Consider the following 26394-nt stretch of genomic DNA (forward strand, 5'->3'; position numbering starts at 1 on the left):
TATCAAAATAAATCTTTATCCAATTTCAAAGATTCATTGTACAAGGTGATTCCTAGAAGTAAAGTCTATGTAGTTTAAGGGACAGGCACAGCAGGATCTGAGACACTGTGGGATGCAGAATGGAGTATGTTCTGAACAACCACCCTACAAAAGAAGTCCATCATGCATCTGTCATGTGGGATTACGGTTACAAACCACACAAACACATGCACGCACACACACAATTATATTTTATTTTTATTATTTTTTGTTGGTGGTGTTTTGTGTTGTTTTTTTTTTTTTTTGAGACATGGTTTCTCTATAGCTTTGGAACCTGTCCTGGAACTCACTCTGTAGCCCAGGCTGGCCTCAAACTCACAGAGATCCACCTGTCTCTGCTTCCTGAGTGCTGGGATTAAAGGCATGCACCACCACCACCTGGCTCACACTGCATTTTATTAAGCAGGAACTGTTAGCCAGGATGGCCTTGAACCTTAGTCTATATTAGTTTATCTAACTGGCTCAACAGATCTAGTACTAGCATCACAGGTGTGAGCCACCATGTCCAACCCAAGAACTTTATACATTATTAACTCATGAAATCTTTAAAAGAACCCCGTATGATAACTATTTCTAGTTCATATGGACAGAAAAATTGAGGCAAAGAGCAACCAGGCCAACCGTACACATCAGCAGTGGATGGGAACTGGTCTCAAGGAACCGAAGTCCTAACTCGGGTCTTGACCAATGGACAGGATAATAACAGAGGATACAAGCATTCTAAAGAGGGAGGTATGGTGTTGGCAGCAATCCACTGCTATCCGCTGGCCTTGGTCCCTTTGGAGATATGCATTTGAAGCTACTTATTCTCCTTGTCCCATTCCCACGGATTCTGCCAGCTATCAGCAGACAATCCTGAAATGCTTCTCCTAGTTCCCCAGTTAGTACCAGAGTTCTCCAGCATCAAGCTTGTTCTGACAGGTCAGGTTCTGTGTGCTGGCCACACCTGTACTATACAAGTGCAGATCAGCAACCACCTTACAGAGGGTCTGCTTTATCAGTGTGACCATCACTGACCAGATGAGACAAACTCCTCTCTACAGCGGAGGCTGAAGGACAGAGGCTAGCAAGGACTAGTAGAGACCTGTAATCTTAGTACTTGAGAGTGGAGGCAGGAGGACACTGGGGAGTTTTAGTTGGCCTAGGCTATAGTTTGAGATGGTGTATCAAAGAAAAAAAAACAAAAACAATAAGAAGATAAACCAGGCCAGTTGGTGGTGGTGCATGCCTTTAATCCCAGCATTCAGGAGGCAGAGGCAGGTGGATCTCTGTGAGTTTGAGACCAGCCTGCTCTACAGAGCGAGTTCCAGGACAGCCAGGACTACACAGAGAAAGCCTGTCTGGAAAAACCAAACAACGACAAACCAGAATAAACTGAATGGCCTTTGTCACAACAGAGGGTTTTCCCAAGCACTACTCCTCAGTCCCAGCACCAGGGATCAAACCAGGCCCTTGTTATATAATTCAGGCTAGTCTTGAACTCATAATAGTGCTGCCTCTGCCTCCCAAGTGCTTGGACTGTAGGTCTCAGTACAGCCAGCCATTCTGCCTACCACACAGCAGTCCTGGTTATCACAGGAAGGACTTGAAGATACCTGTACCTTGTGTAGCTTTTAAACCCACAGTAGACTCACCAAGAGGATAAGGAGCAAAGGTGTTGGGTGAAGACTGCTGCTCTTTGGTCTGCAGGTCAGGAAGGCCGGGAGTCTGAGGATGAGGGGGGAAGCTATCCATGGCCGATTTGCCTGCAGAAGGGTGCAGAGACAGGTGCGGCGGGGGGTGGCGGTGGTGGAGGCTGCTTTACAAGCAGGGCCTGGGCCAGCTGGCGCTGGTGCTGCTGGATCTGCTGCTGCAGATTAGTGATTGTGCGCGCAACCTGGCAGGTGGAAACATATACATATACTGCATGTTAGCCAGGGTTGGGGCAGAGTGCATGGATGAGCTATAGACTGAGTGTATTCCTACCTCAGCCTCTACCCGCTGGGCCAGCCTCATCTCAAACCTAGCTGGTCCTGGGACTTTCCAAAGAGGAGGTTCAGCTGGAGAAGAGCCATCATCAAGCTAAGTTCATCCACTGGGGTTTCACCTACCAGAATTAGAGCTAATGGCATAAGTCAGTCTAAGTGACACTCACTTGCTGCTCCTGCTGCCTCATGGGTCCGGAAACATTCCGCTGGGCCTGTAACATCTGCTGCTGGATTTGTAAACGTTGGTACGCCTGTTGATAGAAAAGTCAGAACATCGTAAGAAAGCCATCAAAACAAGTGATTCGCTCTCCTTAACATTTAGAAAATAGAAAAAGAAATTCTTAGAATGATCTAGGTTAAAGGCTAGATTGGCTAGATGACGTGGCAGAACACTACAAAGCTCAATCCTGTGATTGAGCCAGCACCAAGCACTTGAGTGACCGATTCTTGGACACGCTGGGAAAAAAAGAGCACAATGCTCTGGCTGATGCAGTCTTCCCATTTGATTATCTCAAATGCTGGCTGAATACTGATTGCTTTTCTGCACAACACATATTTTGGGAGACTTCTTAGCTAGGGGACTCCTAATAGTACTTCCAAATCAAACAACCTGGATTCGGAAGGCCCTCTGTGAGGTTCCATATGCAGTAAACAGGTGCTGGGGAGAGGCTACCAGATGCAGCTGCCTGCCAGTGTAGTACAGGGAGCTCAGGGATGTAGCATTTGTGAGCTGTCACCCATGTTGGGGTGAGCTTTTTGGTGATACAGATTGCCCAAGTCACCCATGCTCCTGTAAGTAATGCCAATAAACTCACTGGGTCACCAATCCAGACTCAGGCAGAATCATTTCTTCAGTTTGTTTTTGGGGTCCATTTGATCCTTTCTCTCCAGGAAACACCATACAGAAGACTTAGTTAAAACAGAACCACATGGAGGTGTACTATACTGTTAAAAATGCCTCATTAGCTGGGCGGTGGTGGCGCACGGGAGGCAGAGGCAGGCGGATCTCTGTGAGTTCGAGGCCAGCCTGGTCTACAGAGCGAGATCCAGGAAAGGCGCAAAGCTACATAGAGAAACCCTGTCTCGAAAAAAACCAAAAAAAAAAAAAAAAAAATTAAAAAATTAAAAAAAAAAATAAATAAAAAATGCCTCATTAGTTGCAGATAAGGTTTTCACTTAAGAATTCTCTAGAAGTTCTAAAGCTGTAGCAAGTAATAAACTGCACTTCTCTAATTTTTCTAGAAAAAAAAACATGACCAGAATATACTAGGTGTGACCAGAATATACAAGGTGCAAGCCAGCTTTTCTTCCATCTTACTTACACAGGAAAGCCTGCTGGGTAACAAAGGCTGTGTGTACACCAGGTGCAAGCCAGCCTTTTCTTGTACCTTCCCCACCACAGGGAAAACCCTGCTGAGAAACATACTGTGTGTGTCAACCCCAAACCCAGCTCTGGCCTGTGACAGTGCAGAAAGCTCTGCAGGGTCCCCTAGGCACAAGCTGTGCAGCTTCCAGTAACCCTTTTCTGTCTTGGGCAAAGTAGCCTCCTTCTACTGCTGTCAGTCCAGGAAGCAACACACTTCATAGGTGTGCTGCCCACTTCAGGGAGGTCTCCCCGTGGGGGGCCATAGGCATGTGACTCCCTAGTTAGGGGTCTGTGTTAGTTTGAAAGAAAATGGCCCCCAAAGGGAGTGGTATTATTAGGAGGTGTAGCTTTGTTGGAGGACATGTGTCACTGTGGGGGTGAGTTTTGAGGTCTCAAATATGTACAAGCCACACCCAGTGTCTCAGACCACTTCATGTTGCCTGCAAGACTCTCAGCTACTTCTCCAGCACCATGTGTGCCTGCACGCCCCCATGCTCTCTGCTAGTGCTGGGCACTGAATCTGGGCCCTTTGGAGGAACAGCTGTAAGGATTCTGTATATGGGCAGCTCTGGGGTGGGGTGGGGTCTCGTCTGGTGCCTTATTACATCATCAGTGGGCGACTGCGTCCCAGCCTAAAAGCTGGACATGCACCCCCACGCACTCTCTCAGTCTCTGTCTCTCTCCACGCTCTCTCTCTGCTCTCAGTCTCTCTCTGTCTCTCTCTGCGTCTCTCTCTCTCTCTGTCCTATCCCCTCTTCTCTCTAATAAAGCCCATTCTAACTCTGGTAACCATAGCTCATTACTCTTCAGCTTGTGGCTCTTCCATCTCTCCAGCCTTTAAACTACACAACTCTTTTTTTCTTTCTTTTTTTTGGTTCTTCCAGACAGGGTTTCTCTGTAGTTTTGGTGCCTTTTCTGGATCTCGCTCTGTAGACCAGGCTGGCCTCAAATTCACAGAGATCCACCTGCCTCTGCCTCCCAAGTGCTGGGATTAAAGGCACTGCGCCATCACACAACTTTTAAGAACTCCTGGGTCACATTAGCTGATCTCAACTGAGGGTGTGTGAGACCAAGTTTGAATAGGCCAAAGAACATGTTCCAGGTATGGCAGCAACTTTTCTCCTCTATGATCCCATGATGGTGTTTGTATATACTATCCTTGGGAGAAGTGAGAAAATATTGTTTTGTGTTCTGTGGCTCAGGGGAGAAACTCTGAGAGATAAAAGGAACAGAGAGGACAGGTTACAGATCTGTGAGACTATGAACAGGAAGGGGTTAAGACATTTACAAAGCTTAGGAACAACAATACCCTTGAACAAAAACCTTCCTAATTCATGAAGAGTCACAAGACACAGTGCAATGTGGAAAACAATGTGATAACAACATCATCTCTCAGGGTGTTTTTGCCGCTTGCTGACATGAGGTTTTTAGACTGGGACCTTTCCGCTTACCAGCTGCAGCTGATAGAGCTGGTTCAACATCGTCATATGCTGAGGGTTAATTGGCGAGGTTAATAGTGCAGGGCTGAGACCAATGTTTTTTGCTGCAAACTGCAAAAGCTGTGCTTGAACCTGTTGAATAGAAAATAGATCATTAACCACCATCTCTATGGAAACATTCACTTATCTGTGTAGCTTTGTTTTTGGACACAAACTGGTTAACTGACATTATATTTGTTTGACAGCTGAACTTGAGAGGCTATCAGAACATTTTGTGGACATTTCAACATTAGTAGTTAACATGTTCAGAATACAGAAGACAGATAGTCTTCTAAAACTAATGTTTTGTTTTGTTTTTTTTCAGCTGGGTGTGGTGGTGCAGGCCTTTAAATCCCAGTACTTGAGAGGCAGAGTCAGGTGGATTTCTGTGAGTTCCAGGCCAGCCTGCTCTACATAGTGAGTGAGTTCCAGGACATTTAGGGTTATGTAGTGAGACCCTGTCTCAAGAAATAGATAATTAATTTTTTTTTTCTTTCTTGAGACAGGATCTCATATAGCTGAGGCTAACCTCAAACTGGCTATGTAGTGGGGGGCCTTGAACTCCTCCTAATCCTTTTGCCTCTACCTGCTAAATTCTGGGATTACAGGCAAGGGCCACCATGCTAAGCTACCTTCCAGAAGATTTCTTCCTCTAAATACTTTGGCTGTACATTTACTTTCCATGGCTTGAGGCTAGTACTATTAGAGGTTAGTTTATGTTCTGCCAAAGGGAATCTTTAAGGTCTGGAGGTAAGAGGATATTAATCCAGTTACTTGCTGCCTCAGTAGGAGGAAGGTGCATATATCTTACATAGGCCCCCAATCAGTCTCCACAGGAGTTGCTACACCCTTGATAATACATGTAACTTTTTTTTCCTACCAAGTTCCAGCCATCTCAACTCACTGTACACACCTGTTCTTTCCCACAGGTCAACACTGTCGTCCTATGTTTGAAGGTCAGAATATAGATCTCCCAAATTCCTAGGCTCAAACACCTCTCAAATGTGGTGGTCATGCCGGGCGGTGGTGGCGCACGCCTTTAATCCTAGCACTCGGGAGGCAGAGCCAGGCGGATCTCTGTGAGTTCGAGGCCAGCCTGGGCTACCAAGTGAGTCCCAGGAAAGGCGCAAAGCTACACAGAGAAACCCTGTCTCGAAAAACCAAAAAAAAAAAAAAAAAAAAAAAAAAATGTGGTGGTCAGAAGTAGTGGGAATTTTAGGGGCTGGAGAGATGGCTTAGTGGTTTAGAATACTTTTTGCTCTTGTAGAGGACTTGGGTTCAGTCCCAGTATCCACATGGTGGCTCACAACTATCTGTAAGTAACTCAAGTCCCAAGGATTTAGACACCCTCTTCTGACCTCTTTGTACACCAGGCACACAAATGGTATGTACACACGCAGGCAAAATACTCATACTCATAAAACAAAATAGATCAAAAAATTAAAAAAAGAAAAGAAGTGGGAATTTTGGGAGGTGATTAGGTCATGTTGGCTTTGCCTTGAGTGGAATCAATGCCTTTATATGATGCCCAAGGAAGCTTATTGCTTGCATCAAAGTTGCCATTTAGATGAACAAGCCCTCCACAGGTGCCAGACCCTCTGGATCCTTGCTCTTGGACTTGCAGCCTTCAGAACTACAAGCTGCTTGTAAATTATCCATTCCAACAAACTACACAGCAACTTAAATTAAATGTTACATGTAATGGGAGTTGAAAGATCACCATGCTCTCTTTTAAAAACAGATTAGATATAAGATTCTTCAAAGCCAGGAAGTGGTGGTGCATGCCTTGCCTTTAATCCCAGCACTCGGGAGGCAGAGGCAAGTGGATCTCAGTGAGTTCGAGGCCAGCCTGGGCTACAGAGTGAGTTCCAGAACAGCCAGGACTACACAGAGAAACCCTGTCTCAAAACACCAAATTCTTCAGAAATCCTAATAACTTCTAGGTAACAGAGGTCTTAGTAAGAAAGTAGCTTTGTTTCTGTCATAAAAGGAGTAAGTTATAGAAAATGAGCAAGCTATATTTATATATTTAGGATACACACATACACAGCACCATCAAAAACAACAACAACAATTAAAGAAAAAGAGGCCATAAATTTGTGTTTTGTTTTGTTTTTTTCTGGAAACAGGATCTTGCTGTGTAGCTTTGGCTGGCCCCGAACTCACAGAGATCCTCCTGCTTCTAAGAGGCCATACATTTGATGAAAGCAAAGAGGGGTACATAGGAAAGGTTAGAGGGAGGGGAAAGGGGGAAAATTACATAATTATATTTTAATCTAAAAATTATATATAAAAGAATCTCTATGGGTCTGGGCTAGAGAGATGGCTCAGCAGTTAAGAGCACTGGCTGATCTTGCAGAGGACCTGGGTTTATTTCCAGCACCCATATGGTGGCTCACAACTGTTTGTTACTCCAGTTCTAAGGGATCTGACACTCTTTTTTTTGCCTCCAGGGGTGCCTGGCATACACATGGGTATACAGAAATACACACAGGCAAAAACACCAATGCACATAAAATTAAAAAGAATCTCTTTAAGTGGGTATTGTGGTGTACACCTTTGAGAGGTGGAGAGAGAAGCAGATGGATCTCTGTCAGTTCAAGGCCAGCCTGGACTACATAGAGATCTTGTCTTGTACATATCCTGTCTCAAAAAAGAAAGACAGTGTGCTGGCTAGTTTTATGCTAACTTGACACAAGCTACAGTCATCAGAGAGGAAAGAGACTCAACTGGGCTGTAGGCAAGCCAATACCACATTTTCTAATTAATGATGGATGGGGGAGGGAGGCCCTGCCCATGGTGGGTTGTGCCTCCCCAGGGCTGGTAATCCTAGATGAGCAGGCTGAGCAAGCCATGGGGAGCAAACCAGTAAGCAATGCCCCTCCATGGCTTCTGCATCCTGCCTCCAAGTTCCTGAACTGACTTCTTTTAATGATCAACAGTTATTTGGAAGCAGAAGCCAAATAAACCCTTTTTTCTTCAACTTGCTTTTGGTCATGGTGTTTCATCACAGCCATGACAACCCTAACTGGGACATACACCATAAAAACAACAAACAAACAACATTTCCCCCACCTTAAAAAAAAAAATCTCACCAGGCAAAAAGGATCAGCTGGTAAATAGTAAATCTAATTCCCAATCTACAGCACACACACTCTTTTATTTATTTATTTATTTTGGGACAGGGTGTCTCTATCTATGTATCCCTGGCTGTCCTGGAACTCACTCTGTAGCCCAGGCTGGCTTCGAACTCACAGAGATCCGCCTGGCTCTGCCTCCCGAGTGCTGAGGTTAAAGGTGTGCGCCACCACGCCCAGTGCAGTGCACTCTAACACACAATCCCAACTGCCATCTCACTAAAGCATTACTGTCCTGGTTGTCCTGATGGCCTCTTCTTGATGTCTCATGTCAATAGCAGACTGCTTGTTTTTCGTTCCAAATAGCCCAAGAATATCATCAGGTTATCACAGTAATTTCCTTAAACCAGATCAGATAAAAACCAAGCACAGTGTGCAAAGCCTATGGAGTCAGACCTGAGGGGATAGAAACTGAGGCACTTGAGCACGGAGGCTGGGCTGGGAGGAATTAAGAGGCTGCACTGGCGGCTGCTGCATGGTCCTGGCTTGTGCTGCTCCGCTATTGCCAAACACACCCAGATTGCCACTCGGGATCTGCTGGAGACACAACAGCTGTTAGGATTGGGGGAGGGGGTGCTGGGTAAGGGTGAAGTGACAGGTTTCTCACCATGAATGCCGAGTTTTTTTCTGTTTCCTACCCCTTCAACCTGATCCCTAACTGCACTTTGGATGAATGCTATTTGTACAGGTTATAGAGGATGGAAAAATCAGCCTAGGAAGCCGTCTATGACTTTATATCACGGGACACACATGTAACAGTGCATTTTAAAGTGTCCCCAAACAATGTTGTCACAGTTAAAGAGATAATTAAGAACGTTTGAAAAATAACAGTAATAAGACATGTGGCTTGGGTGACACACTTCCTTCCCAGAAGGAACTGAACTACCTATGTTCAGTCAGGCAGACAGAAAATGTGATCGCTGTGCAGCAGGCAGAGGAGTCTATTTCAATGGAAATGTGGCAGTTCAGTTACTTCCACAAACCTCCAGACCAGATCAGTTAGCGGAGTCAGAGCGTCAACCTGGTGTCTGATGTACTGAACGCCCTCGGGGTGTGTTCCCACACACAGTGGCCCGAGCCACTGGCTGGCGGACGGCAGGGCGGGGCAGCAGAGCCTGCTATGCCCGTGCTGTGCCCGGCAGACTGGGGGTCCAGGGGCCAGACTTCCACTAAACTTCACCAACGAGTGGCCAACAGCCGAGAGGTCCACGATAATTCTTCAGGAACTACAGACACTCTAGGGACTGCTCAGTCTCTTGACAGGCACTCAGGCTCAGGTCTCCCAGTCCCTCTCTAGGGACCTCTCGCAGATAACATGAACGGGTAAAAGAGCCAGAAGGCTCTGTAAATCTCATAGAAGTCCCCTCTGTTTCTGGGGAGAGGAGGCCCCGTGGTGAAGACCACTTGGTAACAGACCCGTACTTGATTCAATAGCAAGTGAGTTCTGAGTGAGGGAGGAGCTCACAGACCCTTAGCTCAGTGTAAAAACAACCTTGAAACATGCTTATAGAGGAGCTCCCACCTCAAGAACTGCCACTCAGTTCTGAGCTTGCACGAGTGTTCCCAGGGGAGTCCTGAGAGCATTTCAGTAGTTTTACATGTTCCCTCCTATCAAAGTACCAACTGCAAACAATATAGTTTATTCCCTAACAGTTTAAAACAGTCAGGAGAATGAATGCAGACCACAGCCTGCTCTTCCCCAACAGCCTTACCTGTCTAGAAGAGTTCAAGTTTTGCATGCCCAGCCCTGAGGCAATCCCACCCAGGGCCTGATTAGGGAGTGCACTGTTGGAAAGGGGGAGCTTCAGGCTTGGGGAAGGCAAAAACGGTGAAGTCGTGGGCTCTTCCACGAGGCCGCCATCCTGATTGGAGAAAGAAAGGGTGAGCTGTGTGCGGTGCCCACCGGCACGCAGAGCACCAAACAGTTTCCCACGGAAATAGTGAGGGGCGGTGGATGGATAAAGAATCAAAAGATAAAAAATGTGTGGATAATGAGGAAATGGAGGACATGGGCAAAAGGAAGAGGGGAAAGAAAGAGAGAAACAGGATTAAGACGCTGCTTTTGCTAAGACACTGACAAGCACATACTGTAGCTTCTAGCATTCTCCCCATACCACCGCCCTGGCCTGGCTAGTAGGAAAGGGACAGCGACAGCATGAGTCTAACTGGAGACTCCACGAGCACAGCTCCCACCTCCACGCAGCTCCCACCTCCACGTAGCACTTGACTTTCTCAGTGTCATAAACAAGATCCTACTGACCTCAGCTTCACTGAGGTTACACTAAAGTGCCAAGCTCTGCAAATCTAACACCTCATCTAACAGCAGATTACTCTACAATTTAAAGAAAGAGCTCAGGTCCCAATTACACTTCCAGATTCAGCAAATGAAAATTAATATAATGGTACACATCCAGAATCTCAGCACCCTGAGGCTGAGGCAGGAGGATAATATGTTTGAGGCCAGCCAATAATTTGGAATTTCACGAAAACAATTTTTAGTGTAAATGTGCTCCTGACCACACATACCATAGCTCATCTGCCTGTGTGGAACATGAGGAGACTCTGGGAATAGCAAGTCAGGGTGTCAAGGGCCCTTTAAGGAACAGAACTTGGGTGGAATCTGGGTTCTACCACTAAGCTAACATCCCCAGAAAGTTTCCCTTTTCTTAGAAGCAAGGTCTTGTTCATAATATAAGGGTGGCTTTGAACTTGACATCCTCCTGCCTCAATTTCTTGAGTAGCTGGGATTACAAACTAGTGCCACCAAACCTCATTTTTTTTTTTTAAACATTTGTCTTTTCTTCCTTCAGTTTTATTTTCAGGGTTCAATATTTAAGTTGAATTTTTTCTTTTTTTTTTTGGTTTTTCGAGACAGGGTTTCTCTGTGTAGCTTTGCGCCTTTCCTGGAACTCACTCTGTAGCCCAGGCGGGCCTTGAACTCACAGAGATCCGCCTGCCTCTGCTTCCCGAATGCTGGGACTAATGGTGTGCGCCACCACCGCCTGGCCTTTTAAGTTGAATTTAAAGTGATGTTTTCTCCTTTTGGAGTCATACCACTTTGAAGAAGGGACATTGTCCCATAATAACTACTAAAGGAGGACAGAGTGTTGACTGGATTTAAAACACCCAGGGAGCTTCCCATTGGTACTTAATGTGGCCACTGGCAAGAAGCGCCAGCGAGACATAGGTACCCAACCCTGCCACTCTTTAAACCTGCTATGTATCATTTCCAATTGGAAGAACTGAGTATTCCAAGCAAGACAAAACAAACAAACAAAAAAACCAAAAACCACAACCATAAGGACCCTGGCCTACTGCATAACAGAACAGATAACTGTCAAGTTCGTGTAGTAACAAGAAGAGTCAGTTTTCAGTTCCAGCACTTTCCACACCTTATGATATCACGTATAATGCAATAATATCTCTGAGTAAGGAATGTTAGGAAAATTGAGGCAAAAGCCACTTAAACGTCCCAACTTTCTGCACTCTGACTTGCTTTAAGGACACACACATCTCAAATAAAAAGACTTCTAGCTGAAGGAGGCAGAAACAAGACAGATGCCAGATCAATACCTTGTCAAGGAAGGTGGGGCGGTCCATGGAAGACTCTTTGGAGATTGGTGGGCGGCAGCCGAGGGGTTTGGTGACCATTCCATTGTAGTCGGTCATTCCCAGTCCACGTTTGTCCATGTCCACCTTCTTTTCCAGCAGAGCGCCTGGGGCACAAGACACAGAGAGCAACACTGACGACACAGGAGCACAGGACAGGCGGTGGCGATGGCTTCGGGAAGGAGGTGGCCCCTTGGCTGCTAGCAAGGAGCAGGGGCATCATAGGCCTGAGCTGCTCCCCAGCCCCATGACCACCCTGCACACCTATGACTGGGCCCTGCTGGCTTTGCCCTGTCCACTCTGGCCACACTGCCCTCTGCCAGCCCCTCGGGAGCCCAGTCATCATCCTCTTCTGTCTCCCCAGGTCTTCATGCACTTGCTTCCTCCCTCCCAGCCACCCTTCTCAGGGCCTTCCGGACCATCTGACCTGAGAAAACTCCCTCCTCAAGCTCACTGCTTCCCATTCACTGCCCAGTGTGGGAGAGCTTTTGGCCTGGTGAACTGTGTTTGGGTCACTTTAACTGTACTATACAAGTCTGCTTCCACCTGCCTGGTTTCCCTGCTTTACATTATGCACAACACGATTTGGCATTTTTATATAAATGTACTACTGTCTGTTCCTGTCATTCACGGATTCTGTACTCACTCACTGTAGCGTGTTTATGGTCACTTGTGGACCCCTGTAGGTTGGCAGAAAACTTGACTTTGCTGCTAAGTGTCCAATTCAGGTCAGACAAGGTAGTACTCTGTCTTTCCAAGGTAAGGTTCTTGTTGGACCTTACAGTGGGAAGTGTCTGTGGTACATTTGGTGCTATCGTCTTCATAGCTGTGTGTTTTTTGTTGATTTGGGAATTAAAGATACTCCCTAATGGAAGCTAGCTGTGCCAGCTCATTTTCTTTCAGGCATGATCTGCAGCACTGTGGACTGCGAGTTCAGTGCTAGCAACAAAATCTGAGGGAAGCAGAGGAAAGTGCGAGAAGAAAAGGATTTCACTGGTGAGGCTGCTCAGGAGGTGCCCACAGCTACGGACAGACGGATAAACAGGCAGGACATGGTGACACTGGTGAGATGGCTGAGCAGTAAAGGAGCTGACTATGCAAATTTGGTGACCTGAGTTTGATTCCCAGAATCCAAGTAAAAGTTGAAGGAGAGAGCTGACTCCACAAAAACTGTCTTCTGACCTCCACACATGTACCATTACATGTGTGTTCACAGACACTTCATGCATATACACAGTTAAAAACATGCATAATGGGCAGTACAGCTGGGAGTCTGGGTACCAAAAAATAAAAAAAATCACAGCCATATTACCAGGGTCAGGAGATACTATATCCTGATTAACTCACATTTTATTACAAAAATATGTTAAATAATATGTCCTGATACATAAACATACATAAAACAAGGGTAGGTATGGCTAACAGGCTTGTGGGGGCCTCCCTGGGTTACCGTAAACAAGGGCTCTGTATTGGCTAAGGAGATGCTAGCAGTGGCTTTAGAAAATATAATGCCAGGAATATAAAAGATGTAGACTAATGCTTGTCTGCTTGTGCCTATCCTCCAGCATAGGTCTCCAAGGTGACTGAATAATGCAGAAGAACAGTGGCCCACTAGTGCCTTTTTTACATTATTTTGGTTTTGGCTATACAGCCCTGGTTGCTACTAGTGGGATTCCTGACTATGCAAAAGCAGGTAGTGTGTTGTCCCTGGCTGCTGGACTCTTCACTGGGATCCTAGCAGGCCTTGGTGCTTACCAGCTGTGGTGGTTTGAAAAAAAAAAATGGCCCCCAAAGGGAGTGGCACTATTAGGAGGTGTGGTTTTGTTAGAGTAGGTGTGGTTTTATTGGAGGAAGTGTGTTACTGTGGAGGTGGGCTTTGAGGTCTCATATATGCTCAAGTCATGCCCAGAGAGACAGATCATTTCTTGTTGCCTGCATATCAAGTGTAAAACTCTCAGCTTCTGCTGCACCATGTCTGCCTATATGCTGCCATGTCACACCATGCTGGTAATGGACTAAACTTCTGAAATGTGAGCCACCCTAATTAAATGTTTTCCTTTATAAGAATTGCCACAGTCATGGTGTCTCTTCACAGCTATAGAAACCCTAACTAAGGCCGGGCGGTGGTGGCGCACGCCTTTAATCCCAGCACTCGGGAGGCAGAGGCAGGCGGATCTCTGTGAGTTCGAGGCCAGCCTGGTCTCCAAAGCGAGTTCCAGGAAAGGCGCAAAGCTACACAGAGAAACCCTGTCTCAAAAAACCAAAAAAAAAAAAAAAAAAAAAAAGAAACCCTAACTAAGATACCAGCTGTCTCAGGACCCCAGGAATGTGGGGGGTTTTCCGAGCTACATCTGGGACCTTGGCTAGTACCATGGGGATGAGATTCTACAACTCTGGGAAATTAATGCCTGCAGGTTTGACCACAGATGCCAAACTTGGAATTAGTATGTTGAGTTCACCCACCCAGAGTAACCACATCCCTGTTTGAAACTCCCCAAACTGCCACATTACTATGTATGAAGAAGAAGTGCAGCATATCTACAAATTCTGATATTTTACAAGATGTCCACTGAGCATGGTCAGGTGATGATGAGCTGATACTGTTGTAACTGTTCAGAGGTGGCAAGTATCTAACTGAGGCAAATGTTGCCTTCATGCAGATTCATTCTTGTGTGATAATGTCTCTCCTTTCTGTACTAGTAGATAAGGGGTAAAATGGGTGTCAACACTGGGGGCCACATGTTCTGCTGTGTGAAATCTCTTGGTGACATTTGTGATGTGGGATCTGTTGTATAGGTCTGTGATGACAGTATATCACAGTAAAATATCAGAGAAAGTGAAGTTTGCTATTAACATAAAAACATAGAATATATATATGCTTACAACACATAGAAATCTGCTTGCCTCTGCCTCCTGAGTGCTGGGATTAAAGACATGTGCCACCACACCCACCTAAAAATAGACTATATTTTACAGAAAATTGATAAACAATTTTTTGGTAGCTCAAGAATAGGTTACTTGTTCCTGACTGGTACTTGTGGCACTGTGTCTGCCAGACTACTCCAGGCCAAGGACGGATGGGTGTGTTCAGTCTGGCCTGGGATGCCAGTAGCTCACAATGCAGATGAATGTCAACTGTTCTAGATGGAGACTGTCTACATCAGTACAGCAAATCTCTGTGTGTCTGCGAGAGTGGTCTCAGGAATGATCTAAGATGAGGGATGGATTACTTCCTCTGCGGATTCATATATGGTAACATTATTGGAAGATGGTAAGACAGGTGGGGTCCAGATGAAGTAGGTCACTAATGTGTGTGTCCTTGGGGCTATGTCTTCCCCAGGTCCTTTCCTGTATTCCTCTCTCCTTCCTGCCTACAGGAAGTGAAGAAGGCTGTTCACCACATGTTCCTATCACCATGACGTTCTTGTCCAAGTGCAAAGGGCCAAGTGACCATGGACTGAATTTCCTGAAACTGTTAGCCAAAAGAAATAATTCCTCCCTTTAAGTTGTTTTTTGTCATAGCAACAAAAAGAACTAGCTAATATAAACATGAGCCATTTATTTGTTGAAGTACTAGCAGAAAAGAAAAGAAAAAGGCAAATACACTGCTAACATGGCATATTGTCCCCATAGCTCACCTGTCCCCAGACACTTGCCATATGATTGGTGTTCTGTGGTTGCTCTTTCCCTGGAGCCTGGATTTGTCTTCAAGTTTAACCATAACTATAAGCAAATGGTTTTACAAAGCAAAGCTTCCCAAGAGGCACCCGGGAACAGATGCCCTGTTACTTACTCATGGCCTGGTCAAGGTTCATACTGTTGCTCTTCAAGGCCTCTTCAGCTGGCTCTCTCTGGGGGCAAAGCAGAACTCTCATTAGCAGCACATACAGACAGACAACCAGAGCAGCTCTTGAACAGCTCAGCACTCCAGCAGAGGAAGCGGCTACCAGTACTAGTTTTTAGAATTGGAAATGTTTTTCTCTGTTGCTGAGGTCAGAGATGTTATCTTTAAAAAAAAAAGACAAGGTTTCACTAGGTGTGGTAGCATATGCCTTTAAATTCTAGCACTTGGGAGGCAGAGGCAGATAGATCTCTGTGAGTTTGAGACCAGCCTCATCTATATAAGTTTCAGGCCAGCCAGGGAGACAGTGAGGACCACCACCCCCTTTCTCTCTCTCTCTCTCTCTCTCTCTCTCTCTCTCTCTCTCTCTCTCTCTCTCTCTCTCTCTCACACACACACACACACACACACACACACACACACGGACAGAGTCTCACTAACTGGCCTGGAATGCTATTATGTAGACCCTGCCTCTGTCTTCTGAGTGCTATAGAGATGGTATCATGTAAAAAGAAAACACTTGTAGCTAAAAATGATTGTACTGAGTCTAGAATGGAGAGCCAAGAACTTTAATTAGCTGGGCATTGCAGCACACGCCTTTAATCTTAGCAGACAGATCTCTATGCATTTGAGGCCGTTCTGGCCTACACAGTAGGATCCTGTCTCAAAAAGAAAGAACATTTTTACTGAACATCCTAGGAATAAAATGTGGGGTCCTAGGAAACTTTGTAAGCACTCCTATTCTTGCTTCTGTACCACACTGAGTAGTGACAACTCAGCAAGATTACAGAGCTGTGGACTCACATGCAAGTCCCTGTCTTATCTGTCACTCTGGGTGCCAGGACCTGTGTGACATCAACCTTCTGTATGTCATCAATGCCAGTCTCTATCATCCAAACCTTCACACAAACCAAGCAAGCCATCAGCTTCCTGCTGGTGACTGTCCTTTCATCAGTACAGATGGACCTCTGAAGAGAATCAAAGTTGCTTGTTAGGGGCTGGAGAAAGATGGCTCAGCAGTTAAGAGCTTGTTCTTGCAAAGGACCACAGTTCATTTCCCAGCACCACACTGGGTGGCTCACAAATGCCTGTAACGATTGCAGTTCCAAGAGATCTGACACATACAAACCCACATTCAAACACACTATGCACACATGAGAGCACCGGCTGCTCTTTCAGAGGACCTGGTTAGATTCCCAGCACCCACAAGGTAGCTCCCAACAGTCTAATCTTGCTCTAGGAGATGTAACACCTTCCTGACTCCCAAAGGCAGCAGGCATACACATGGGATATGGACTTAAAGCAGACAAAACACCACCATCCATAAACAAATGAATGAATTGAAAAATAAAAATAAGGGCTGGAGAGATGGCTCAGAGGTTAAGAGAACTTACTGTTCTTGCAGAGTACCTGGGTTCAATTCCCAACACCCACAAGATGGCTCATAACCAACTGTTATTCCAGTTCCAGAGGATCCCATATCTACTTCTAGCCTTTGTAGACTCATCAACTCATATAGGCTCATACACATGTACTTAAAGAATATTTTAAACATTTCAAAAATCTTAAAAAAAGAAAAAACCAAAGTTGCTAGGGACTAGGGGTGGGACAAGCAGTGTCCTGCTATCCTTGTACAGCACCAGTGTAAGGCACAAGGCCGTTCTGGACCTATTCTTTTTTTCAGTCATACATAGTGACTGAGTGATAAATGCTCATCAAACAAGGATTTGGAAGAAGACATGTGAAGGGCTTACGTGTGGAATGCGGGCAACAGCTTGCTCTCTGGACTGCCATTACCTGACCTGAGGGTCTGAGAAGACTGAGGTGCTTCTTCAGGGGACATCTGAGACACCTTAGTTCTGTCTACATATAGTTGGAAACTCAGGAACGAAGCTGATTTGTTAGGATGCCTCAGGGAGGCATGATGCTTTAACTCAGTGCTGCTTCTTGCTGGATCTTTTTATTTACTACATAAAGGAATTAAACTCACTTGTAATTATAAATCATAAGAAAATATGAAATTGTCTAAGTCCATGGAAATTAAAAATCATACATAGTCTTTTATTTAGAAAAAGACATTCTTGATGGAAAGTATGTGATTCTTTGCTGTACTCATGACTTAGGCCAAAGGGAACTTAATCAATAATTAGATAGTAACTTCATCTTGCAAAGCATCTATGCCTCATCACACACCACAAACTGGCTAAGGAATGCTTTCAGGCCATACACTTAGAGAGTGGGCAGGACATCAAATTGCCAGTTACCGGGAAGCCCATGTCTGTGAGTTGTTTGATCAGCCGGCTCATGATCCAGGCCTCATCCTGCTTGCCAGGCGTCTTCATGCCCTGGAACAGAGTGGACAGGGTAAAGGCCAAGAGTTACTTTTAATGTGTCACATTCAATGGGGGACAGCCCAAACTCAGTGACTGCAGAAACACTGGACTGTGCTGTGTTCCTCAGAGCCCAACATCATCGTGTAGTTAACACCATGTGAAATTGCAGGTGCACTTGTAGGCTGGCTAATGCATGACATTTATGGATTAACAAAAAGCAGGGAAATTAGTTCTCCTTTTATAAAATTATTTGTTTCATCACAATATGTATTATTTCCACTGGTCACAAGGAATGCCACTATGTGAAGTTTACTGAAGATTACATGGTGTTTATCCTTGAATAAGCTTTATTCTCAACAATGACAAAATGTGGAGGTCTTGTTCCAATGAATGAAAGAGCCACATCACATAACAAAGGAAGAACAAGCCTGTTGATCTTATTAACTACCCAACCTCATCCATATTCTGGCCCTCAGGCAAGAGGAAAGGGGTCTGAAGGAAATTGTAAAAGACAAAGAGGAGAGAATCCAACCACAGAGAAAAGGCAGCCCAGGGGCAGGGGCACAAAGGGTGCCACGAGAACCAGGTACACAAGATGAAGAGAGTCTTAGTATTCTCCCTACAACCAAACAAAACCAAACTAAAAAGCCCACCCTTCTCGAGAAGAATTTGCTTTCCTGGTCCTTATTTCCTTCCATTCTGTTTCTTCTCTCCCTCCTTCCTTTGAAGACAGGGTCTCATGTAGGCCAGGCTGGTCTTAAACTTGCTTTAGAGCTGAGGATGACCTTGAATTCTTGATCCTTTGTCTTCATTACCTGAGTGCTGGGTTACAGGTGTACTCTTTCACCATGGAGGCTGCGCTAGCTCCACAGCAGAGTGCATGGAGCTGTAGCAGCCAGGAGGTATTCTGCCCCCTAGCAGGCAGTTTACCTGGAGGGCATGCTTCCAGGGCCAGATCCTATCACTGTAGTTGACTACTTGGGGCTTTCTGGTCCCATGGCAACTGTATTCCCTAGTCCCACTGTAAACAGCTTCTCTTCATGTCTGTAATCACTTCTACTCCTTAACAGATAGGCTGACTTCAGGTTCTCAGTTCTGCCTGCTGCTTACTGAATGCTTTTCTAAAACTCTTTATTCTTTTAAAAATAACAATACATTCATAATTCCAAATTACAAAAGGGATAAAGTGAAAAAGTCCTCCATACTATCTCATCTGCTCAGACCCTGAGCTCTCCAAGAAGTCTCTCTTTGAAGATTCTTATTTATATTTCTGGAGAACCGAAAACTTGGAACATTACATAGAAACAGATACGTGTACACACAACTATTTCCCTCTTTCATCTTACCAGAGATTGGTGGCCCGTGCTATGTACTTTTTCTGTACCTTGCCTTTTCTCTCAACAATATCACTTGTTGATGTTTTCATAAGTATATATTTCATCAAGTGTTTGGTTCATCATATTAGGATGCATAGATAGATTCTAATTGGCTGCTGCACTAAAGCATATTCATTTTCATTCTTGATGACAACAATGTTACAAAAGAACTACAAATGCCCATGACAAATGGCTGTGCAATGTCAATTTGCAGGTGACACCAGCAAGGTGCAGTGGAACTGATGTCCCACAGCCTGGAGAGCAGATAAGCTTGTATTTCATTTACCTCTGTGTTCTAGTTTTGAGGACTGAGTCCACAGTCAATGGGTAGCCCAGCTCTCAAGGGTGTTGAGTTAACCTCTGGATTTCTGTTGGTCCGAGATGAAAAATGGCACCTCTCACTATTGGCTCAAGTGGCTGCCTCTGAGTCACGATGGCCACCCTCTTATATGCTGGACAGCACCTCGTATTCCCCTCTGATCATCTGATCATTTTTACATTCTTTGCTCATTTTCTTTGGGATATTGGATACTTTTATGTTCAGGGAGATCAGCATTTTTTTTTTTTTTTTTTGATGTAAATGGTATTTCTCCCCTACATTCTTCCTCTTTTTTGGCTTTAATTAGGGTGTTACTGGTTTTGTGCATATTTTATGATTTTGTTGCAATCCACACACCACCTTAGCCTCCCCCAAAGGACTTAATGGAAAATTTTATGAATAGGAAAATAGTTTTGAACTTTACAATTTACAGAAAGGATTAGAGTTCCAAGGCTACCTGGGAGTGAATTCTATCTTTGCACCATTCACTGGCTCTGCCTAGTCTACAGTACAGGCCTCCTAGCTTCCAGGCCTCTCTAGCAGTGCCTACCTTCTGAAGTCCTTTTTTTGAGGCATTGCCCCAGGAGCTGCAGGATGAGCTGCTTTCTTGAGAGGCAGCATTATTCCACATGTCCCCATCCTCATCCTCCCACTGGCTGGTACCTAGGTTCATTTCGTCCCCACCACTGCCCCAGCCTTCTTGCATAGATTTGGAAGCTGGAAGAGAGCAGACAGAAACTTGTCAGACTCACCTGCTCCAGAAGAAACCTGTGTCACAGGATACACAAGGCGAAAACATCAACTATGCTATCTACCTTTTAGCTATTTCTTTTCTCTTAGGCACAAGATTTAAGTGTAATTCATGTTTTCCTTCTAAACTCTAGCTGTGCTACTCCACACTTCCTCAACCACTATACATCATTTGGACACACAGGCATTCTAAAAATAAGTCTTGAGGCTATAGGGGGTGCAGTAGTCTCTTCACAGCATGAAAATGCCACTCAAATGTGGACTCCTGAAAAATGTCACTGTCCTCCTTTCAGGGCTCATCTCAGCCAGAGATAACCCCTGGGCAATATATCACCTGAGCCAGGGCTCTCACACCTGGCAACAGGCAGAAGAGAGGAACAGGAAGGGAAGCAGGTTTTTGGGAAGCTCAGCAGCCTGCACTTCTAATAGTGGCCCAGAAGATGTCCACAGACTCAAGACAGAACTCAAACAGACACTAAATTTTCTTTTCAAGATGTTATTTCCTCCTCCTTTAAAAAAATTAGGTTTTGGGTTGTGTGTGTGTGTAAGTTGCCACACATTATTTACTTCTTAGAAGAACTAGGCTGAAGTTCAGGCCGCTTAAGATGCTGAAACTGAAGGCTGGAGAGAGGCTCAGCATGTAAGAGGCTTTCTGACCTTCTAGAGGACCTGAGTTTGCTGTCCAGCACCCAAGCTAGACGCTCACAACTGCAATTAACACCAGCTCCAGGGGAACTACCTCTCTTTCCTGGCCTCTGAGGGCACATACCTGCAAACATGTGACATAATTCAACACAGACACATATTCATGACCATAAATTAAAATAAACACATTTTTTTTTTTTTTTTTTTAAGAAATACCAACAATTTGGGACTGAGGACAAAAGCTAAAAGCGACATCTCAACATCTGGAATTTTCTTTTCCCCTAGATTATTAACCAAAATTTACAAGAATAAATATTTCCAGAACAGTGACCATATGAAACAAATACCCACTTTTAGCAAAGCAGTAAAATACAAAATGTTGCCTTTTAAGAATCCAGGATGAAGCTGGGCTTAGTAGTGCACCGCTTTAATCCCAGCACTCGGGAGGCAGTTGCAGGAGGATCTCTGTGAGTTTGAGATCAGCTTGATGTACAGAGTAAGACCCTGTCTCAGATCAATCAATCAATCAGTCAGTCAACCAATCAATCAACCTGGACATACATCTAACAACAAGCAAAGAAAATGGAACAGTTCTGCAGCCATGGAAACAGATATTTTACTGTTTCTGTTTGTGGTCTTTTTCAGTAATGAGATGTAACCCAGGGTCTTGTAACAAACATACAAAGCAAGTCTTCTACCACCAAGCTGCAGCCTGTACTCACCTCTGCTCAAGTTGTTTAAAGTACAGACTTGGACAACCAAAACAGAATTTTATTTTCAAGATAAAAGCAAAGCAAGAAATGTCACGCTACTGTATTTTCAAATCCTAATCCTAAGAAGAAAACAGTGACATTTATTCATCTTGTTTGGTGGAATGAATTTAAATGGGTGGGCATAAAATGCTATAGACAGGTGAATGATGCTGCAGGTTTGAAGGTCTATTACTGTAATGCTTGGTAACAGAAATGGTTCAGATTTCAGACTAGGATACATTAGGGACTAGAAACATGAAAGTTATTTATATTCTATATATAATTTTTATGCATTTCCTGAAGGAAATTTTATTTATTATCTGAGGTTCTAGAGAGTGAGTCTAGGTAGAGTCATATGCAAGCTAGGCAAAATTACAGGCCCAGCACATGATGGGTTTTTTGAGACAGGGTTTTTCTGTGTAGTCCTGGCTATCCTGGAACTCATACTGTAGGTCAGACTACCCCCATCCCTAGGGATTAAAGGCTTGAGCCCCCACTGCCCAACTTTTTTCTTTTCTTTTTTTTGAGCATCAGGACCATAGGCAAGCTAGGCAAGTATGTAGTGGGTAGCTGTTCTTTGTCACTGAGCCACAGCCTGGTAGTAATAACAGTAGTAGTTGTAGTAGTAGTAGTAGTAATAATAATAATAATAATAATTTTGAGTCAGTCCCTCTACAGACACCTGGCTGCCTGGCTGTCCTAGAACTCACTGTTTAGACCAGCCTGGCCTCGAATCCTTGTGTCTCTGATGGGATTAAAGGCACGTGGCAGCACGCCCAGCTCAGCCTGGTGATTTTACAGAGCAGCCTTAGGTGCTGGGTGGTGTCTACTGCATGTCACCGCCCAGCCAGAGGCTTCTGCTCGATGACTGCCATGCTCAGGAGCTCCCCAGCCTCAGAGCTCTAAGAAATAAGCTTCTTTCTTTCATTTTTAAAAACAATATAATTTTTAGCCTGCCTAGAATTTGACTGTGACATAACATACATAAAATGTGGAATTTTCTATTTGGAATGTTGTGTTGGTGTTCAAAAGTTCCAGATTTTAGAGCATTATGGATATTATAAAAAGGAACGTTCTGTGAATTTTCCTTTTTATTTTATTTTTGAGACAGGACCTTCGTGAGTAGCTATGGTTGTCCTGGAACTCACAGAGATCTTCCTATCTCGGCCTCCCAAGTGACAGAATTAAAGGCATGCACTACCATTTCCAGCACAAAGGAACTTAATTGAAATCCATGCTCTCTTTCTTTCAAAATGAATACAAAGCCAGGTGCTGAGTTTGAAGCCATCCTACAAATGAGTTCCAGGCCAGCCAAAAGACTACACAGTGAGAAAGACTGTCTCAACAAAACAAAACAGCAGAACAAAGCACAATCTTTTTGTAGTCATATATCAAACATGGCAAATACTGTTTTACAGTCTTGGTTTAAATGTATTGAGAAAAAGCATTCTAATTCTAAAAACGTAATTTTTAAAATTAGTATGGGGAAGAGCTCGGTGACAAGAGTGTATACTTAGCAACACCCCTCAAAGCAAAACAACAACAACAACAACAAAACCCCCCAAAAAACCCTGTGTTTAAAATAGAGGTATGCTAAACTGGGCAGGTGAATCTCTGTGAGTTCGAGGCCAGCCTGGTCTACAGAGTGAGTTCTAGAACAGCTTGGGCTACACAGAGAAACCTTGTCTTAAAAACACAACAATTAAAAAACAAAACAAAACACCAAAAACAAACAAAATGAAAAAAAAAAGGCATGTTCTAAAATTCAGTGAAAAATAAATATTCCTGTAAATAGAATACTCAAAAACATTTCATTTACTTATGTTCGTGTGCATGACACACGTGAATGTTCGTGAGTGTGGTACAGGCACATAAATCTATGGATTCATGCCCTGTGTGTGCATAAGAGTCAAAGAGTGCGCCAGGTGTCCTCTTCTTCACTTTCGACCTCACTCCCTTAAGACACTATGTCCCACTGAATCTGGAGCTAGGCATTTTGGCTATGCTAGCTGACTAGGAAGCTCCCAGGATGCACCTGTCTCTGCCCTCCAATGCTGGAGTTCCAGGCATGTGCAGTCATGTCTGGCTTTTTATGTAGGTGCTGGAAATTTGAACTCAGGTCCTTATACTTGCACAGCAAATAATCTTACTTACTGATCTATCTCCACAGCCCCAGGAATCTTTTTTTTTTTTTTTAAATATTTATTATGTATACAGTGTTCTGCCTGCATGACAGAACAGGGCACCAGATCCCATTATAGATGGTTATGAGCCACCATGTGGTTCCTGGGAATTGAACTTAGGACCTCTGGAAGAGCAGCCAGTGATCTTAACCACTGAGCCATCTCTCCAGCCCCAGGAACCGTTTCTTAACTGTCAGATCCAGGCATGCAGAAGGCTTGGCTTACCTGGTTTGCACAGGGCTGGGGCAGCAGCAGGAGCGCTAGCTCTTCCAAATGGCACCACTGGTTCAGCAGGATGATCCCATCCACTGCCACTGCTGGGAGGCTTCCCCCACGCTGCTGTGCCATTGTCGACCAGGGGAGATGGGGAGGATGGCTCTCCCCATGAGTTCTCAGCCTTGGAGTGAACACTGGGCATTTCTCCCCAGCCGGATGAAACTGGGAAAGAGGGAGGATGCAAGTGAAACCAAAGTCAAGCTGTGACTTTCCAAATCAATTTAAATACTCATTATTCTGTGCCTCCAAGGGCCCCTGCTTGGAGTGGACAGTGACAAGGACAGCGCCCACTACTTGCAACGCCATGCCATGGTTGCCCAGAGAGACCTGAAGAGAAGACAGCACAGGATGGGACCAGTTCTAAATTGTTTGCTCTCAACATGAATATTATTATCTCAATTGTGAAGTTTGTTAATTTTCTTACTAAAGATAGTATGGAATTAGATCCCATGATATTCTTTATTCTAATAAAATGGAGTTACCTATTAGTGACAAAAGGACATGTAGCAATGAAATCATTTTAAATTACAAGCTCTCTGTTGAGCAACAGCTTAAGCAAATTGTCAACAATAACTGGTAAGTTAGCCCAATCAGTTACTGCTGGCAACTGCTACCTGTAATTACACAGAAAGTGTAACCAAAACTGGAGAAGCAGTTCTACAAATTTAAGGGGTAATTAAATGAAGAAAACTCGCACAGCTGATACTGTGGTACTGTGGCCAGTCAGCAGAAAAGTACTGAGTCAGCAGCTGAAAGAGTGAGCAGTGATTCTCCTGGTCTGGTATTCCTCCTCTTCCATGACTACAAATTACTAACAGAATAATTAAGTAAGTTAGAACTAAGTATAAATAGTCAAACCATAGTAATTAGTTAATCCATTTTTGTGGAAAGTTTTGGTTCCTGTTAAAAATCAGTAGAAAATCCTACACAACATTTATATGCAGCAAAGAATTCACCACCTTCACATTTAAAGCCTTGGGGGTAAGTGGAATAGTACTTGCTGACTGGGAAACCAAGCAAGCAGTTTCCGTGGGTTAAGCTGATCTCTGGTCTAGCCTCCAGAAGGAATGTGACACACTGAAACCTATTAAAATAGTTCTGGCGCAAAACAAGCACTTTCAGTTTATAGAAAATAATTTTAAATGCACAGCACTAAAATCATGTCCACTGTTTAGTGTTCTTGTTAGAGCAATCCTGACATCTTTTGTAAAAAAAAGTTGGGCCGGGCGGTGGTGGCGCATGCCTTTAATCCCAGCACTCGGGAGGCAGAGCCAGGTGGATCTCTGTGAGTTCGAGGCCAGCCTGGTCTCCAAAGCGAGTTCCAGGAAAGGCGCAAAGCTACGCAGAGAAACCCTGTCTCAAAAAAAAAACCAAAAAAAAAAAAGTTGGATGGATCAGGCAGACCAAGCTTTATTTACATTTAAAACATTGATGTTAAAATGAAGAACATTATCCTTCAGGGCTGGAGGATGAAGCTTAGTGGGAAAGTATGCAAAACACCCATGAGACCCTGTGTTCCATCCTAAGCATCCCAAGACAGGCCACCCACCCACCCACCAAAACCCCCCTCTGAAACTTTCAAATACTTTCATTTTTTGCCCAAAGTTTTTTTTTTTTCTTTTATGTGTGTATGTCTGTGTGCTCGCTTTTATAGGAATCCTGGGGGCCACACTGTATTTCCAACTTTGTTACCCATTTATTTATTTTTAAATGAAGGTCCTGTAGTGGGAGCCTATGAATGTGGTTCACAGGTTTTCACATAGGCGCCATTCTCACTTCTGTAGCAGATCTGCTAATCCCCAAGGCCCTACAAAATACAGAAAAGCAAAATCTACCCACCCTACCCAAATAGCTATAAAAAGTACAAGTCATTCCAATCACTTCTCTGTTAAAAACTATTGTAATGTTGCTGAAAACTGAATCCCTCTGCCTGGTGACTGGAAGGTAATTTTAGAGTCCCGGTCTTAAAATAGAGTTGTCATGGTGTCTTGCTGGTGCACACTGAGGAAGAGTGACAAAATGCCCAGGATGGGGTCCTGAAGCTTGCTGCTCTCTAGTTGTTGTTGCTCTTAAGACTTCAAAGAGCACCAATCTCTGACCTAGGCAATCATGTTTTCCCATGTTTCAGTGTAGTGAATGGGAGACATGCCTCTTCCACGATTAACTCACGTGAGCTCACATTAACTCAGTCTTTATAAAACCTTTTAATATTTGTGTCAGAAAAGTAAGCTTTGGATCGAGTAGCAGTGATGTAAATGCAAATTCAAGCTTGTAGTTAGCTTCAGCCTTTCTGGACTTTTAAAGCCAACCACAGCCTCCTGGT

At 44.3% G+C, this 26394-nt stretch overlaps 1 protein-coding gene across 1 annotated transcript in view; it reads right to left on the bottom strand.

Annotated features, from left to right (window-relative positions):
• Nucleotides 1–26394, bottom strand: part of Tnrc6c (trinucleotide repeat containing adaptor 6C) — an 82459-nt gene that overhangs the window by 19098 nt on the left and 36967 nt on the right. Inside the window, 11 exon segments of the mRNA XM_052758055.1 lie at nt 1674–1818; nt 1820–1915; nt 2174–2257; nt 4824–4943; nt 8384–8521; nt 9700–9849; nt 11561–11703; nt 15390–15447; nt 17702–17782; nt 20016–20182; nt 24021–24233. Coding sequence (XP_052614015.1) covers nt 1674–1818; nt 1820–1915; nt 2174–2257; nt 4824–4943; nt 8384–8521; nt 9700–9849; nt 11561–11703; nt 15390–15447; nt 17702–17782; nt 20016–20182; nt 24021–24233 — 1395 coding nt within the window.

Source organism: Peromyscus californicus, unplaced genomic scaffold (genome assembly GCF_007827085.1).
Source record: "Peromyscus californicus insignis strain IS unplaced genomic scaffold, ASM782708v3 Scaffold_3__1_contigs__length_106647218, whole genome shotgun sequence".
NCBI classification, from domain to species: domain Eukaryota; kingdom Metazoa; phylum Chordata; class Mammalia; order Rodentia; family Cricetidae; genus Peromyscus; species Peromyscus californicus.